Genomic DNA, 17,809 nt, shown 5'->3' on the forward strand with positions numbered 1-17,809 from the left:
ATCATGCCTAAACTCACCCGAGATCGGCATCTCGACCAATCTCGAATCTTAGTAAATTTACCCCTAGGTGTTTACAGACCGACACAGGTTAGAGGGCCCTGCCGGCAAACTTGGACTTTATAGGGAAATAGGAATTTGATGCATGAGGTTAAGTGCTACATATAGAAGGTGATTATTGGGCTGTATGATCGATTCAGAGGGTTGTTTGACTATGGAAGAATACATGGAAATTTAGTTTGAACTGTGTAGACGAGAGGTAATTGGGTAGTGCCAGTATCTTGGGACTATACTGCTGTTTTTTAAGTTACTACACTGTTGTTTAGTGTTGCTCCTCTGAGGGTAGTTCCATGCAGTCGGGAGGGGGGTTAAATAATGACATAACACCAAAACGCATCACCCCACTGCAGCGCGATGGTGCAAAACTCATTTGTATTCTGCAGTGGGCAGTGATAATGAGAATCGTGTAATAATGGTGATGGGCTCCGCCCACTACTCCTCCGTCTGTCCCGGCTCCTAGGAGACTGACAGACTGTCTGTATTGGGGCCAGACGGAGAAACAGTGGGTGCCCACTATTATTTCAGAGGTCTCCCGGATATTCCAGGAAAGTTGGTAAGTATAGGTGGCCATACACGGTGTGATGCACTGTGTAGGGCGACTTCCGATCCATCTGCAGACGGATCGTGCTGTCACCTATGGCAATCGTGCGGTCCCCGCAGACCACACGATATGCTGGCTTCCCCCTCCATCACTGAATGGGATGACACATCGCATCCCAGATCAATAGTTATCGTGCCCATACACGGCACAATATAGCACCTATATCGTGCTGATCCGTCGGATCGGCACGTATATCATGCCGTGTATGGGGGCCTTAACTCTTAAGGCCCCCATACACGGCACGATATACGTGCTGATCCGACGGATCGGCACGATATAGGTGCTATATTGTGCCGTGTATTGGCATGATATCGTACCTGATATTGTGCTGCGCTCTCCCGCGGGGTCGTACATCGCCTCCCCAGGTCTTCCTGCAAAACCATCTGATCTGGGATGCGATGTACGATCCCATTCAGATGAAGGAGGGGGAAGCCGGTATATCGTGCGGTCTGCGGGGACCGCATGATTGCCGGCGGTGACAGCACGATCTGTCTGCCGATGAATCGTCAGTCTCCCTACACGTCCACCTGTACTGGTTCTATCAATCTTATTGTCTGGGTCTATATTTGTGTTTTTGAAATGGTGTGAACATGTTACATCATTTATTAGAATTGCAACATAGTGGCATCTGCTGTGTGGGCTACGAGACTGCAGCTGATCAGCTCCTTAGCAGCTACAGACATCGCTGAGACCCTGAACCTTCCTATGGAGCGATCTTGAGTTACTAGACAAAAGTTGCTCCTGTTTAATGAGTTTATATTTTCCTTAGCTGATGGATTTCAGTCCCATACTGAGCTTTCTGTTCCAGCTCCCCCGGTGATGTCCACGGCCTCTGGAAAATTATTGTCAAGGAGATTGGCTCGTCGTAATGTGAGCGCTTCTAGAGAACACAGGCGGACTATGGATGGTTCTGTTGTTCAGGTATTTGAAGTTTTCTAGAGAAATATTGAACAGTATGTCCCCTTGTCTGCTCACAGTGAAGCCGCGTATCCACATGCTGATTAAACAGAGCGATTGAACGATTACGACATCGTCATCGTTCAATCGCTCATTAATCGTGCATGAATCGGGGATGAAGGAGGATGCCTGCACTGAATGGCATATCGTTCAGTGTAGGCACTGCAGAGGATGAGGAACGACTGTACGATTACGATGTTGTAATCGTACTGTCGTTACCCCATCACCTAGTGGATACGCACCTTAAGGCTGGGAGGGGTAAGGATATTGGGAGCGATTGTCCAAAAGTTGTTGCATGTCAGGAAAGTGAACATCACGGGCCAGCCTATACTATCAGTGCAAGGTCTTTGGACATATCCAGGATTGTACAGGCTGATTCTGAGTTTGGAGCAAAGAAAAAAAAAGACAAGGAACCTGATTCAGACCCGATCGCTAAATGCAGGCGCTCGCTCTTGGCGTATGCAAATTCTGCTAAGTGATGTCAAGACAGGCGCTCACTCGGAAAGGAATAAGCACGCCCATTATGTATTGGCGAGCGATCACTTTGTGTATTTATACGCCCATTAGCGTGTCTTTAGATGCCCACTAGCACACGTCATCTCCAGGAAGTGTGTGTTAACATTGGTACATCGAGGACCATCAGAAGCGATCACAGCACTTGTGGTAGACGCTACCCAACCGCAAGCACTGCGAGCATTTCAGTGTAAAGAAAACAACCAATTGACGTGTACTGTGACGCTACTTTGCTAATTATGCACACCCACAAAACTCAGTTTTGACGGCCAGACACGCCTGCGTCCACAGCACCACTCCCCCGTTCACAAGCACCTTCCCCTGTTACCACCCACAAACGGCATATTCTGTCACTCAAAGTAGCGTCCAGTCTGTGTATTATTTACGAGCGGGCAAATTCCCCTCACAAAGACTGGCTGGCGCACGCGCACTGCGACAGGCGACTATCGGTCAGTGCGAGCGGCCGCATCCTAGTGAGCAGGTCTGAATCAGGCCCAATATCTGAGCATCTAGAACAAACCACGCTGCAATGCTAGGGAACAAATGCATTTATTATTTTTGCATCCGTGGTAAACACTGGCTGCTTCTGCTCCCAAATATAAATCTCTCTGCACATTTTACATCTGCCCCCCCTCCCCCCTCTGCAGTACAATTTGGTTTTGCCAAGGTGCACAGTTACTGGTTTTTTTTTTGCTCCTCTCCCGACCCAGAATCAGACTGTCTATGCGGGAAAGTGCATTTAGCTTAACAAATTCACAATGAAGTAAAAAAAATAATAAATAAATATATATATATATATATATATATATATATATATATTTATTTATATATAAAAAATACAACTGTAACGCCTGAAATTCTGACTGCCCCAATGTCCTGTCTCTCTCCTGACTTCTATTAGACACATATGAGGCACCAAGGAACAGTCTTTAAGAAAACGTTTAGTCAATGAATGGGGTGGCCCCAAGTGACCATGATGATTTTCCTTTTTTTTTCTTTTTATCAAATGATGTTTTTGCGGTTTTAGTTATGCGCATTTCCATCAGTCACCTATGTCTGCGCAGGAACAATTGCACTAAACTAGTTCTCATCATATTTTCCAAGTAGTAAATTGCTCTCAATGTAAATTTGTTGTCTCGTTGGCAGAACGCTTGCCTGACGGGGGCAGAGTCACTATTGAAGACAGAAGAAGACTTCCTGTCGTCCTTGTCTCAGATTAACACAACCGTCTTAAACACATTACTTCAGGTTACAGGTAAATTGTAAGCTCCCTATAGCAATATTACAATCTTAACTCTTTCCTGCCTGCGGTCTGTATATTGACGTCCAAGGCAGACAGTCCTTGGAGTGAGTGGACGTCCATTTAAGTCCTATGCGTATAGCAGTAGAGAGGCAATGACTGTCTCATGTTTCAGGGAAGTAACATTTGCTGACCCCTGGGTCAGAAGCCCGGCGCCATCATCCCGACCGCCGCAATACCGAAGGAAAGTATTGTGGTGTTAGGGGGGGGTTAGGTTTAAGGTGCGGGGGTTAGGCAATAGGGGGAGAGCTAGTGTTAGGCACTAAGGAGAGTGGGAGGTTAGGGATAGGCACCAAAGAGTTAGGGTAGGGAGAGGGGAAGGATTAGCATACCGACCAACAAGTGTCGGTATGTTAACCCTTTTTGAGATGCTGACGTCGGGATTCTAACAGCCGGGATTCCGAGTGCCGACATCTCATACCAATTCCCACTGCACAGTGTCTTAAAAGGGATCACTCATGCCCTAAGCTTAGAGGGTAAGTATGGACTTCCCCATTGATCATAGGAAATCCTGTCAGGTCATTGAGGTCATCAGGGTTTCCCCTAGTTTAAGGAAGTCTAGGCAACTGCAAAGGATAACGTAGCAGATCTCTCCTTCTCCGAACTGTCTCCAATCTTCTCTACATCGCACAATGGTCTCGGGCCTCACCTGCCTCTCAGAACTGTCTCCAGTCTTCTCTACATAGCACAATGGTCTCATGCCTCACCTGCCTCTCGGAATGGTCTCATTCCTCACCTGCGTCTCGTGACGGTCTCAGGCCTCACCTGCATCTCGTGATGGTCTCGGGCATCACCTGCCTCTCGGAACGGTCTCAGGCCTCACCTGTGTCTCGTGATGGTCTCGGGCCTCACCTGCGTTTCGGAATGGTCTCGGGCCTCATCTGCATCTCGTGACGGTCTCAGGCCTCACCTGCGTCTCGGAACGGTCTCACCTGCATCTCAGAACGGTCTCAGGCCTCACCTGCATCTCGAAACGGCCTCACCTACGTCTCGGAATGGTCTCATGCCTCACCTGCGTTTCGTGACGGTCTCAGGCATCACCTGCGTCTCGTGACGGTCTCAGGCCTCACCTGTGTCTCGTGATGGTCTCGGGCCTCACCTGCATCTTGGAACGGTCTCACCAGCATCTCGGAACGGTCTCAGGCCTCACCTGCGTCTCGGAACGGTCTCACCTGCATCTCGGAATGGTCTCAGGCCTCACCTGCGTCTCGGAACGGTCTCACCTGCGTCTCAGAACGGTCTCAGGCCTCAACCGCGTCTCGGAACGGTCTCACCAGTGTCTCAGAACGGTCTCAGGCCTCACCTGCGTCTCGGAACGGTCTCACCTGCATCTTGGAACGGTCTCAGGCCTCACCTGCAAATTAGAGAATATTGACTCATTTACATCAGTCCCTGCCCCATTGGACCTTACAATCTAAATTCACTACCACACTGTATGGTCCATATATGCCGGAATGTGTTTGAACTGTGGGAAACCCCCCACACAAATAGGCGGCGAGTAATACAAATCTTCTATGGGACTCCTATGGCTCATGTATTACACAGAGGGGGCGATTCAGACCCGGACGCTAAGCCGCGATCGCTCGCATCCAAAAGGGACCGGGTATGCAAATTCCGCGATCACACTGTCTGGTGGAAGAACGCCCTCTATGACGGCAGAGTGACGGCAGAGTGACGGCAGAGTGACGCCCACTTTTCTTTCTTAGCGCACGTCATGTCCAGGAAGTGTATGATTAATCAGTAACATCGAGAGCTATCGGAACAGCACGCAGCGCTTGAGGTCAACCCTACTCCACCGCAAGCACTGCGATCACTGCAGGCTGAAATACAACCAAGTGACGTGTACAATGACGGTTCCATGCTAATTATGCACACCCATGAAACGCCGTTTTGACGCCCAGACACGCCTGCGTTCGCAGCACCACTCCCCTGTTCACAAGCACCTTCCCCTGTTACCACCCACAAATGGCGCTATCTGTCATTCAAAGTAACGTCCAGTCTGTGTACTACGAGCGCACAATTCTCGAGTGCAGTGAGTGACTCGTGCATGCACATATTGACGCATAAACATGCGCAGACTGGCGACTATTGGCCATAGCGTGCGTCTGCGGCTTAGCGTCTGGGTTTGAATAATCAGGACCAGAGTCTACGCACACGGGCGCTGTTGTGATCAGGTCAGATGGTATCCGAAAGAGATGGGTGTTCCTGGGCAGTGACTGGGAGGTGGCCAGTAGTGCACACAAAAATGGTCCGCTCAGTGGGCGTGTTATGGGTGCGTCAGTGCAAGTGGCACAGCCGGCAGCATGGGAGGCCGTGGTCAGATGGACACACTGCGCCTGCCATAGAGCTGGTGCAAGTTTCGATACTGCAACCGATTGTGGCGTATAAAGATGCCAAAATCAATATTACTGAGTGTGCAGACACTAAAAGTGGGCGTCTTAGACCTGGCACGTTCGGCCAGACGGATGTACATGAGGGAAGGCGCTTGTGGGGGCATTTGCATAAAGTCATAAATGGACTACCGCCAATAGACGCTGCTGTGTGCGCCTCTGCATATAACGCAGGCCCTACAGTATGTGTCTGCAGGATAGCGGGCAGCTGCACCTAGGTCACTGTATGTCACGCGTAGATTTTTCTGCATTTTTTTTTTTTTTTGCACTTGTATAATGGGAGAGGCCAAGATGGCAACGTCTGTGTGTTCTCCAAAGCTTGCAGCATGCGATGGGAGAGGGTCGGCGGAATTTTTAACTAGCAGATATTAGACAGACAATAGGTCGACAGGGACTAAAGGTTGATACGGACAAAAGGCCGACACAGAAAAGGTCAACATGGATGAAGGTTGACAGGTACAAAAGGTCACCATCAGTGGCGGATGTTACCTAGGGGCTGCGAGGCTGCAGCCCCCCCCCCTAGTAAAATCCTCCACTTCAGTGATCCAGAGCAGTCCGTGAGCAGAGGCTTCCCATACTCAGGGTGAATGACTCCCAGCATTCCCAGGTCCCGATCACCTGTAGGCCCCAAAGTACCCCCTACAGTATAGAAAATCTTTAGTCCTTGTTCTCCCACAATGCAATTCTGCCGAGCCCGCCATTTAATAAAATTGAGGCGGTAATTAATAACGAAATGAACAGCTTCTTATGCGCATGTTACGTTGTGTCCTCAGATACGCACGATCATCTGGGAAAAGATGATTGGAAGGAGCTGAAAATTCTCAATGAGAGATTCCACAGTCTATGGGACCTGACCGTTCGCTGTTTCCACACGTTAAAGCAGAAATATGAGCTCTTAGCGGCGGACCTCCAGGATATTTACCTCATGACAAACGCGAGTCATTTCCTCCAGAACTACACTGAGTAAGAACAAGTAGCGTTGCTGTCTTATTCCTTGAATGTTACAGCGGGTGCTCATTTGCCATGTGCGGGCTAGGCGAATGTATCCAGCCTACCTCCCAACATCACCCTCTCCAGGAGGGACACAATGCTCTGGTCCTGGACTTCCCTGGTAATGTATGAATGGTGGCGGCTCCAGAGGTGAGGCTGCAGCACAGTCCAAAATTCAAATAGGGGAGTCACACCAACTGCCAGTGAGTCCCAGCCAGTGATGATGGGCAGGGTGTGAGATGACAGTTGGTGTGACTCCCCTATTTGAATTTTGAACTGCGCTGCAGCCCCACCTCTTACCAGGGAAGTCCAGGACCAGAGCATCGTGTCCCTCCTGGAGAGGGTCATGTTGGGAGGAATGATCAAGCCTCCTAAAGAAGTGGAGAAGTTGCCCATAGCAACCAAACAGCATATAGCTAGCATTTATAAAGTACATTCTATAAAATGAGAAGTAGAAACTGATTGGTTGCTATGGGAAACTACTCCACTTATCCGCTTCTCCAACTTTATTAAATTTAAATAACGGTGTAGAAAGCGCACAACCATTCCCCCCCCCCGCCCCCGCACAGATACTTAAAGTCCACCCCTCTATTTATTGCTTGGCGTGTTGACCAAACATGACGCTTGTCAGTTTCAAGCTCTCAGTCCTGTGTCCGCGTTGTAGAACGTGTCTCTCCAGCATCTTGCGACCAAGGCTAATACCGTTGTGTGTTTATTGCAGATATTTTGAGTCGGTTACAAATTTTCTTGTGATGAAAGGATTTGAGAAATCGGCTAAACAAACAAGGTAACTTTGTGCCTGGGCAGCTATCAGCGGAATGGTACTGGGGTAACTGGGATCATGTAGCTGGGCATGTTTAGCTAATTACAGTAACTAAACATAACTAAAATGGCGTTTCTTTATCACACAAATTTATTTTTTCCATGCAAAGTCTATTGTCTATTGTCTTTGTGTTGTCTATTGTCTTTGTAGTTTCCTATAAGACTTATGCTGGGGACAGAGCCGGCTCTAGGGGTGTTCGACCTGAGCGGTCGAACAGGGGCACCACCCATAGAGGGCGCACCCTTCCCCAGCATCCCGATTTCAGCGGGACAATACTGTCCCGCTGTTCCACCCGTGGGCCGAAGTGGCCCGCGTGTGGTCAGATCGGGGGGTTGGGGACCCCCACCACCACAGCTGTGCGGCGGTGCCGGGACCCCGGAGTCTGAATGGATGCTGCACGCATGCGCGCGGAATCCATTCAGTGCCGTGAGAGGGCTGGGGGAAGCCCAGCTAGTGAGGCTCCCCCCAGCCTGACATTCTTTGGAGGCGTGCCATGTGGGCACGCCCCTCTGATAACGACACATAAGGAGGCGTGGCCTATGGTAATTAGTTCACACCCCAATTCCGTCCGTCTGTTCGGCAAGGAGCGCAGAGCTCTCGGCCGGCACAGGGCTCTATTAGTCCTGGAGCCGGCCCTGGCTGGGGACACACTGGCAGATATATTGACCGATCAATTCATCGCACCAATATATCGTGTGACGCCGTTCAGACATATCCCGTCGGCTATGCAGCACAGCTGATGGCAGATATATCTGCAGACATAGTATATCTGCTATAGATATAGGATATCTGCTCTTCGTGTTGTGTTTACGGGCGGCCAGCCGCCCCGCCCGTACACTTGCAGCAGAGGAGGTGGGGAGGGGGGCGCGATGCGACCCCCCCAACCAGCGGGACCCGCGGCAAGATGAGAGAGCATGAGTGTGAAGTGAATGGACAACCATCATCTGCAGATATATCTGTTAGGTGTGTACCCAGCTTTACAAATTCCTCACCTTGCTTAGTCAGCGCGATAGGCACCGGTAAGTGTCACGGCTACTTCTGTGGCAGTGTCACTGATTGTGGGAGCAGCTGCATTTTGGAGCAGCTGATCCCCCGCACTGCAGAAAAAGTGAATTGCTCCTTTAATTAACATTTAACAGTGATCCTTATTACCAGCGGCATCCTCTATGCTTTTGCTTGCAGCCTATCGCTGTCAGCGACTGGCTGCTGTGTCATGTGCATTACATCTTCATCTGGCAGGGACACGGCAATGTTTGGAAGGCTTGACTGAGGCCGGAAAGGCTGTTGCTGGATACCCAATGCCGGCAATGGGGACTGTATCACTGTCTCCATCTATAGCAAGCCTAAGCGGTACAGTGACGAGCAGCGTTAAACTAAAGGTGCATACACTCGGAACGATATATCTTAACGATATGAACGATAACGATATCGTTCAACGATATATATCGTTCCGTGTGTATGCAACGAACGACCAACGATGCGCGCTCCCGCTGGACGATGACGATATCGACCATCGTCCATGCATTCAGGCCAACCTGCCCGATACCGTTATGTCCCCATAGAGATCCGCGATGGTTGATCGTGGGTCGTTGGTGGTTTTTAGGTGTGTGGATGAACAATATCGTTCATCTGGCACACCAGAATTTTTAATGATGATTGTTCCGTGTGTACCCAGCATTAGTTTACTGCTCTTTGTTAAATACTGAAAGGAGGTGATAACTTCTTTAGCGTGTGCTCAGGGGGTTATGTCTCTTTGTAAAATGGGGCCCTTCGTACCCACTGCCACAACTCGCGGCAACTTGGATTCTTAATCACGAAATTAGCATACAGTAATAGCACAGGGGTGGTCGGATAATACTGCTTCATGCGCTTTCAGATGGATAAGTAAAAATTTTATTATAAACACCCGGGTTATTTAAAAAAAAAAATGTATTTACATCTGTATAAAGCACCTACAGTATTTTAACAACTGAAAGTGGAACTGCATAACTAAAACATTCATTTGAGCATTACTGCTGCCAGCCACGATCGCTGAATATTACTCTGTTACCCTGGCAACATTTTATTAGTATATATACCAGGCGATAGGGAGGAATATGTAATCGGTGCCGCCTCCCAGTGTGCCCCAGTGGCACCGTTCTACAGCTGGAAGTGCAATGAGTAATATGTTGTGGTGATAGGAAGTGTTTGTTATCGCGGCATCTTCATAAATAGCACAGATAGATCTGATTCACACAAAGCAAAGGGCAACGTGGGCCAATATTGCACAGCAGGACGATTACAATACGATGTATAAGATCGCACCTTCACTTCTTCGTGTCGGTAAATAAAACCTTTTCATACCGTTTGAAATATATATTTTTCTGTTTTCTAAAGTAGCTATTGGAAAGCGAATAAAAAGCTCCTCATGCGGCTTGTTGGAGAAGCCACGGATGCCCCCGTTAATGTTTTGCTACAGAGAGTCTTCATTGAACCGTTCAGAGATCACGTGCGGCAATACTTGCAACTGCTGTCCAATCTAAATGCAACACTCTCAAAGGTACAGTGTGCTGTGTGCGCGTGTTTTGCTACCATGTTTTCTGTAAAGGGGAAGGGGGGGGAATGTTCTTGACATAAAAACCGAAAAGCTATATACAGTATTGTGAGAATCCACCCAGAAGTGATGTCTGGAGGATCTGCTGTTCAGTGCAATCCGGTCTAATAGATTTTTTTTATCAATTTGTTTTAACCATTTCGCTCTTCAGAGTGCACAGCTTAAGGTGCACACACTCGTAACGATTTTGTAACCAACGATTTTCTGTCAGATTTTCTGTCAGATTTTCCCTTGAATAAGTGAACGATTTTTTGAAGTGTAATAAACGATTTTTTGAACGATGAATGAATAATGTTCCTTCCCTTAATGAAAATCGTCATGTTGGACAGCCTGAAATGGACGATGAACGATCACTACAAACGGGAGTGCGCATTTGTGTCTATCGAACGATTTTTTTGAACGATTTAACACGACGTCGTTATCGACAAATCGTTAAATAAAATCCTTACGTGTGTATGCGCCTTTACTCATCAAGTTGCAGCTGGTATTGAATGTTCCTATTAATTATAGTAGTAGTAGGTACTCTCTACAGTCATTTTATTATATAAAGTAGTATATCAGACTCGGCATATGTTGGCACACCACGGTCATCTTTCATGGACAAACATCATCATTCCTGGACAAAAGTGCCCCTAGTCAAAAGTCCAGGAAAGATGATGTTTTGCCTCTTTCTGAGTCCCGTTTTTTGGAGGGAAAAAAAACGAACCTGGCATGCAAAACCGAACTAATCCAAGCCTTCTAAGCCTGCACATCCCTAAAATCTATATAATATATAGTATATGTTGCCTAATGAACTGTGATCTGAAAACATCACTATGTAGCTATTATACACGATGACATCTTTACGCGGAATCGGTATGTAATGCCGGTCGGCTGATTATCCACTGGATGAAATACCGACGCCAGAAGACTGAATAATCTCCCCTGGGGGAGGATGGTTTTCTTACTTTTGCACCTGTCAATAGTAAAATATTTCCTCCTGGTGCTAAAAATCCCCTTGTTCTGTATGAGAACCACGGTGACACTGGTATAGAGGACACACAGGAGTGTAATATTATATACTGTAGATAGATGTGCACATAATACAGCACTGAACTGACTGCCGCTACTGTACAAGGAAGTGGTTACATTATATCTTGTGTTAGATAAATAAGATGAAATAAATACTTGGGGTTGGGTTCTCCACAGGCAGAAAATTACAATTTGTAGCACAATGTCCTGTGAATCTTCCTGGGGCTGCATACGTTCCAGTTATTCTCCTACAGGGGACAGAAGCTCTATGATGGGTCTGCCAAATGCATGATAAATTATCCTTTGTTTAATCCGATACCTTCTGTTCCGTTTTTGCCAACGTGCCTTATAGGAGGCGCTGAAGGTCATACTACGGGGCCGGTTCACTAATATGTTGTTGATAAGGATGTGCCATCGATGGCGGAGAACCATTGGATCTCTGCCATCGATGGCAAAACCATCATCCCTACCGCGCGTCGTCCTCTCCATCCTCCGGACTGTAAGGACGTGGCCCTGAGTGTCACCTAAGAAAGAATGAGCCATAGAAATGTGGTGGTGCTGATATATGCCACGGTGCCATCACCGCTAGCCATTCTGTGTATACCACTGCCACCACTGTATGGATCTGCAGGCGTGTGCTCCTGGAAACGCACGCTGCCTGCATTTACCCGCTCCTTGCTGGATCTGTCTCCCATTGCATGTTCCCGCATGGTGAAAACAACAGATAACAGTATCCCTAATTCAACAATAATAATAAATGCATAAATATATATATATATATATATGATATGGTGTGGCCGGGGACTGACCACACGTGGGTAAAATATTCACTAACAGGGGTTAACTCCCGTGCTGCGGCACCACATTTGAAATATACAGGTGCTAGGCACACATTGTAAATGTATAGCTGGTGCTGGGCGCCGAGTGTTAAATGTATTTTTATAAGAATTGCACTTATTATGATAAATGACTGGGTCACAAGTGCCCTAAATTCACGTTGGCAATAATGTTGTAATACTAAGCACAGGGCTGGCGCAATGCGGTCTGCTGGGTAAGCATTGCAGGGGGGCGCCGGGCTGGAGATCCCTCCCCGCTGCTTGCTTTCTAAGTGCCTTTACAGCTGCGCTGTCCATGGTACTACAAGTCCCAGAAGTACAGAGCCAATCACAAACTGAGAATGTAAGGGAGGCTGTAGTATGCCTATGGAAGTACAAGTCCCAATGATACACAGGCAATCAAGGACAAGGACTTGATTCAGACCCGCTCACTAAGGCGCGATCGCTGGCTGTGAGCGATTTTCACCCATCTGCACATGCGTATAATTCGCAGTGCGCAAGCCATTAATTGCGATCTGATTTTGGTAGCTCGTAAGCCACTATCAGGTCGCTGCTTGGAGTGACAGACAGCGCCGTTTGTGGGTGGTAACAGGGGAAGGTGCTTGTGAATGGGGGAGTGGTGTTGCGAACGTAGACTTGTCTGCCCGCCAAAACTCAGTTTAAAGGGTGTGCATAATTAGCAAAGTAGTGTCATTGTACACGTCACCTGCATGTATTTCAGCCAGCGCTGATGGCAGAGCTTGTAGCGGGGAAAGGCAACCCCAAGGGCTGCGAGCAGCTCCGATGGCTCACGATGATGCCGATTAATCATACATTTCCCGGAGATGACGTGTGTTGCGAGTGGCAAGGGAGCATCTTCAGACACTAGCAAGCGCACTTTGCCGTAGCTAGCTAACACACAGTGGGCATCCTTACACGATGCAGTGCGAGCGCTTAATTTACATATCCGGCCCCTTTTTTGCCAGTGAGCGATCACATCTTGCGAGCGGGTCTGAATCAGGTCCTAAGAACGCTGATGATATTATCAGATGCTCTGGCTTGAATAGATAGTTCCCAGGTCCAGCATGCAATGGGGTGGCCACTCAATGAGTTGATCTTCACTGCCACTCACCGTCCGACACTTCCAGCCCAGACGGACACGTGGTGCAGGCAGCGCAGCTGTGTGTGAGGGAATTCCTCAGGGATGTAACAAGTGACTTAGAAATCCGAATAATAAGCGTGAACAAAAGACCACTGACACGTGTAGCCCCTGTGCAGAGTCTTTGCTGCACCAAGATCTATTTTTCTGCAAATGTATAAAGTGTTTTACAATTTAATCTTCAGGAAGCCGGTATCACGCCTATGACTGATTCTCTGACCGGATTCGTGAATCTCCAAACCTATATCAGCCAATCGCTGGATGAAGCCTCTCAGACAAAGATCCTGTGGGGTTCTCTGTCGCATAAACTGTTGGTACGTGGGACGGCATAATAATAACATTGGCGCTGTTTACTTATGTGACACATAGGATCCAGTGATTGCTCAATAACGAATAGTGGTCGCCGTGTGTTACAGGGCCTGATTCAGCAAGGAACGCAGTTGCCAAGATGCATGCAATCGGTCGATTGTTGCGTTCTGCGCATGCTTACGTATCGCAGTGCGCGAACTAGCAATTGCGATGCGATTGTAGAGGCTACGCAGACCCAGAGCAAAGTGAATGACAGGAAGTGCCGTTTGTGGGTGGTGACGGGGGGGTGATCGGGCGAACGCAGGCGTGCCAGTGCGTTAAATATCCACTGCGAGTAAGGTCAGGGCTTGTGCAAGTGTGCATCGATGTTACCGATTGTTTCGCTGTGTTGCCCTAGTATACGGATGTGAGTAAGGGGAAATGGGCGTCCTTATGTCTGCCAGCGATCGCAATGAGAATGCAAACATTTAAATAGCACCGATGATATTAGCAACTGCGCTGCGGGTGTATAAGCAGAATTTGCGATCCATAGGGATTCGGGCCCACAGTACATTGTTCCTCTTTTATTTATTTATTAACAGTTTCTTATATAGCGCAGCATATATCGCTACGCTTTACTGCGACTGAGGTCACAGGGTGGCATCCCCATTGCGACCATCAGTGGTGATGATCGCGATGGTGGATGGCGCTGGGCCACCGGTCAGCTGAGTAAGCCCACAGCGACGCAGTCCCTGGCCTTGCCACTACTGGAAAACGGGGCGGACACGCCCCCGTTTCCAGGAACGCCGGCCGCCCTTTAAATGCCACTGCCTGTCAGTCAGGCAGAGGCACAGAAGGGGCTGCGTGCGACTATGCGGGACCGATTCTGCATACTTGCAGAATCCATCCTGCGCAAGCACAGATTCCCATAATCTGGAATCTGCGTTCAGCATTGCGCTTGCGTGCACTCAAGAATCAGTCCCTAATAATGAAAAATGAATGGAAAACTTTCTGGACCAAGTATAATAGGTTTCCAGTTTTAGTAAAAATCCAACTTGCACCTTCTCGTATTTTTCGAAGGTGCGAGTTGGTGTCGGGACTCGCAAATGTGATGGCCTGCAAACTTTTCAGCTCGAGGCTAATATACTATGCGAATGTGTGGTAGTATTTCCCTATGTAAAATTACATCTTTTAATGCGACTAGCATTAAAAGGTGCGAGTTATACTAAGCCGTCATAGATCAGTGAGATTTGTGAAGGCTTCTGTCTGTGTGTGTAAGAAAAAAAAAAGAGTGCGCCCCCTCCCTAGATGCATAACCAGCCCCGGGCCCTGTACAGTCTGTCATGTTTCTGAAAATACAGGGGCCAAAATGCGTATGGAGCCCCTGTTAAGTACCAGCACAGGGTTTTCTGAGCCGGTCCTGGTTGTGGAAAAACAGGGGACAAAACGAGTAAGGGTCCCCTGTAATTTCCATAACCAGCACCAAACTATTTCTAGAGGGGGGGTAATGCCACAGTCAGGGAAAACCTTTCACCGGTTTCCCCGGCCAAAGCATTACCCCTGACCGCTAGTCAGCCCAGGTCGGGGATCCCTGGGGAAGTGGGGACCCCCCCAATAAAGGGGTTCCCCTCTCCAGGGTACCCCAGGCCTAGGCTGATAGCCTGGGGCTATCCCTGGCACCCCTGGCCGATGGGTGCCGGGTTGATAGTGTAAATGTGCTGTGTAAAATAGAAGTGTTAATATTGTCTTTAACTGTGGAACTACAGGTCCCAGCAAGCCTCCTCCGCATGTTGGTACTTGGAAAACCACAAGTACTAGCATGCGGGGCATTTTGGTCCCGCTGGTACCTATAGTTCCACTGCAAAATACCGTGAAAGTACAATTTTATTTAAACACACACATGCACACTCACACTCACTGACACACATACTCACCTAGTATCCCTGATGCCATCATGTCCCCTTCTCCAGTAGGAATCCATAGGGTACCTGTAATCTAAAAACCATACTCACCTCTCCTATGCGATGTTCCTGTCCTCTTCGGTCCCTGTAGGTATCCAAGGGGTTAAAACAAAAAGATGCAAAAACCCGAAACCATGCCGGACAGGAGGAAAGGTATGTGTTTCCACATACCTTTCCTCCGCGCGAATGACTGGGGCGCACGTGTGCCCAGTCATTGCAGGAGCTGCCAGCCAATCAGCGGGCATCTCCGTTGGAGCTGCTCACTGATTGGTTGTGTGCAGTCAGCCTGTCTCCTCTATAGACTTCAATGGTGTGAAATCTCCATTGAAGTTTATGGTGGGAACCGCTACATTGTATCCAGTGATGTAACCACAAGGTTCACCTGAAGTCACCTTGTGGTTACATCATTGGATACAATGCTGCCCGGCTCAGTCACCCACAAATTTTAACCCGTGCGAAGTCTACCAGCTAATTACCCCAACCTTGCCTGTTGCTCAGATATTTTTGCTCTGAGCCTCCGTGATGTTTTGGCCCATGAGTGCAGCACATGTTACAGGGTATTACATGACATCACAGCACCGCAGAGTAGGAGCGTTAGTTCAGTCACCTCCTTCACATTGCCAGGGGAGTCCGGACCCCTAAATACGGTACCGGCCTGGGGGGAGAATCTCTGTGCTGGCGAATGATACAGGGCAGGGATGTGTATGACATTTGGCTCTGTTTTGCAGGCTGCCCTTTGTACTCCTGAGCGGCGGATTCAAGAAGACAGCAGGAACGTTCCGGTTACGGTCACCACCGGGAGATACGACAGAGTCCTCCTGTTCAGCGATATGCTGGTTTTCCTGCAGGTACGGTAACCGAAAAGTACATTTCTCATTCCCACCAACCACCACCTACAGTATCCTCACATTTATCTGCATAAAACCAGGCGCACACAATATAGCCAGACTGTCACCATAGCCTGAAGTGGAGATACGCAAATAACCTGAAAGATATGAGCATAGAACTTGGCTAGAGAAGGTACTCCCATCACTGCATTTAGTTTAATGCAGAAACCAAAAATTTTAAACAAATATAGAAAAAAAAATAAAATGTACGATAAATAATAAACTGACAAAATAGTTATTTTCAGTGATTGCTTTTGAGCGCAGTGGACTTCGATAAATGAGCAGCTCCATTTTGAATACTTGGTGTGTACCAACTATATTGCCTTATTCTTTTTCTTCTGTGTTTTTTGCCACTGACTTTATATCATCCCAGCAGAGCTGTCACCATGGTTCAGACATACAAACATTATATGTAATCTTCTGCATCCTCTGTACTGGGCAGAACTGATCAGTGTCCATTCCAAGAACAGGGAATGCATGTGACTCTACTGTGATTATATAAAGTCCTTTTGTGAAAAGCATGGACATATAAAGCAATATGTATATAATGCAGTATACTGTATGTAATAAATATTGCTAGAGGGTGAGTGCAAATCAAAACCTTAATTTTTCTTGAAAGTGGAACAACGCTTTACAATATTTGAACAATTTTGCAGTACATATATTGTAGCAAGCGTAGTCAGGCGCCTTAAGCAGCAATCACCAATAGTAAGTTTATTTTTCCTTAAATAGCAGATTATCTTTTCAAGCATTTTTCTTAGCTGTCTTAATACGAATAATTATCTCCTATTCAAAATCTCTCTGGAGGGGTGTCCAATATGGCTGCTGGTTACAGACACAGGGAGAAATGTATTAATGATAGCATATTATGCAATCATTAATGGAAATTTTCATCTACTTACCTGCTGGAACATCCGCTGGAATCCTTCAACATCCTCTTCCTGGGACAGCTAGTCCCAGCAATGTCTTCACTTCCGGGATCATGAAATAATGCGTATGCACGGCAATGGGACTGTGTATGCGTTAGTGACCACTATCGGGGAGGGATCTTTTGGATCCCTCTCTGGGCCACTTTGTGATAAGAAACCCATAGGCTTGTATCGGCAACGCCATCTATAAATGGTGTTGGATATCAGGCACAAGCTTTGGAAAGTTACACTTTCTGTGACTTGACGCATACTGGGACATTGCAGCCCTGTAGAATATTATGGGGCTTGTTGTGCCGCGAGTACGCAGCAGGGCTTTTTAATACTAAATAAGGGAGATCCATATGTATTGCAGTAAACCTAAGAAAACTGCAGTTTTTTGAAGTTTGACTGTATTTTTCACATTGATGCATCCCACCCACAGTCTCGCCGTTCTCAGCGTGTCATGTGGTGGCAGAGGAGGAGAAAGGGGGGATTTTACATTACAAAGAGCAGATAGAGCTCATAGGGGCATGCCAAAGTACCTCTGCTCATTACA

At 47.7% G+C, this 17,809-nt stretch overlaps 1 protein-coding gene across 1 annotated transcript in view; it reads left to right on the forward strand.

The window, feature by feature from the left end:
* The window catches only part of ALS2CL (ALS2 C-terminal like), an 84,249-nt gene that overhangs the window by 13,115 nt on the left and 53,325 nt on the right, over positions 1-17,809 (forward strand). The window contains exons 2-8 of the mRNA XM_088450796.1: positions 1,467-1,579; positions 3,275-3,383; positions 6,592-6,781; positions 7,530-7,595; positions 10,008-10,170; positions 13,395-13,523; positions 16,187-16,306. Of these exons, the coding sequence (XP_088306922.1) occupies positions 1,478-1,579; positions 3,275-3,383; positions 6,592-6,781; positions 7,530-7,595; positions 10,008-10,170; positions 13,395-13,523; positions 16,187-16,306 (879 nt within the window). The 5' untranslated portion in view covers positions 1,467-1,477. The remainder of the gene's footprint in view (positions 1-1,466; positions 1,580-3,274; positions 3,384-6,591; positions 6,782-7,529; positions 7,596-10,007; positions 10,171-13,394; positions 13,524-16,186; positions 16,307-17,809) is intronic.

The sequence above is a fragment of the Taudactylus pleione genome, unplaced genomic scaffold (assembly GCF_031769625.1).
Source record: "Taudactylus pleione unplaced genomic scaffold, aTauple2 ptg000524l, whole genome shotgun sequence".
In the NCBI taxonomy this organism is placed as follows: Eukaryota; Metazoa; Chordata; class Amphibia; order Anura; family Myobatrachidae; genus Taudactylus; species Taudactylus pleione.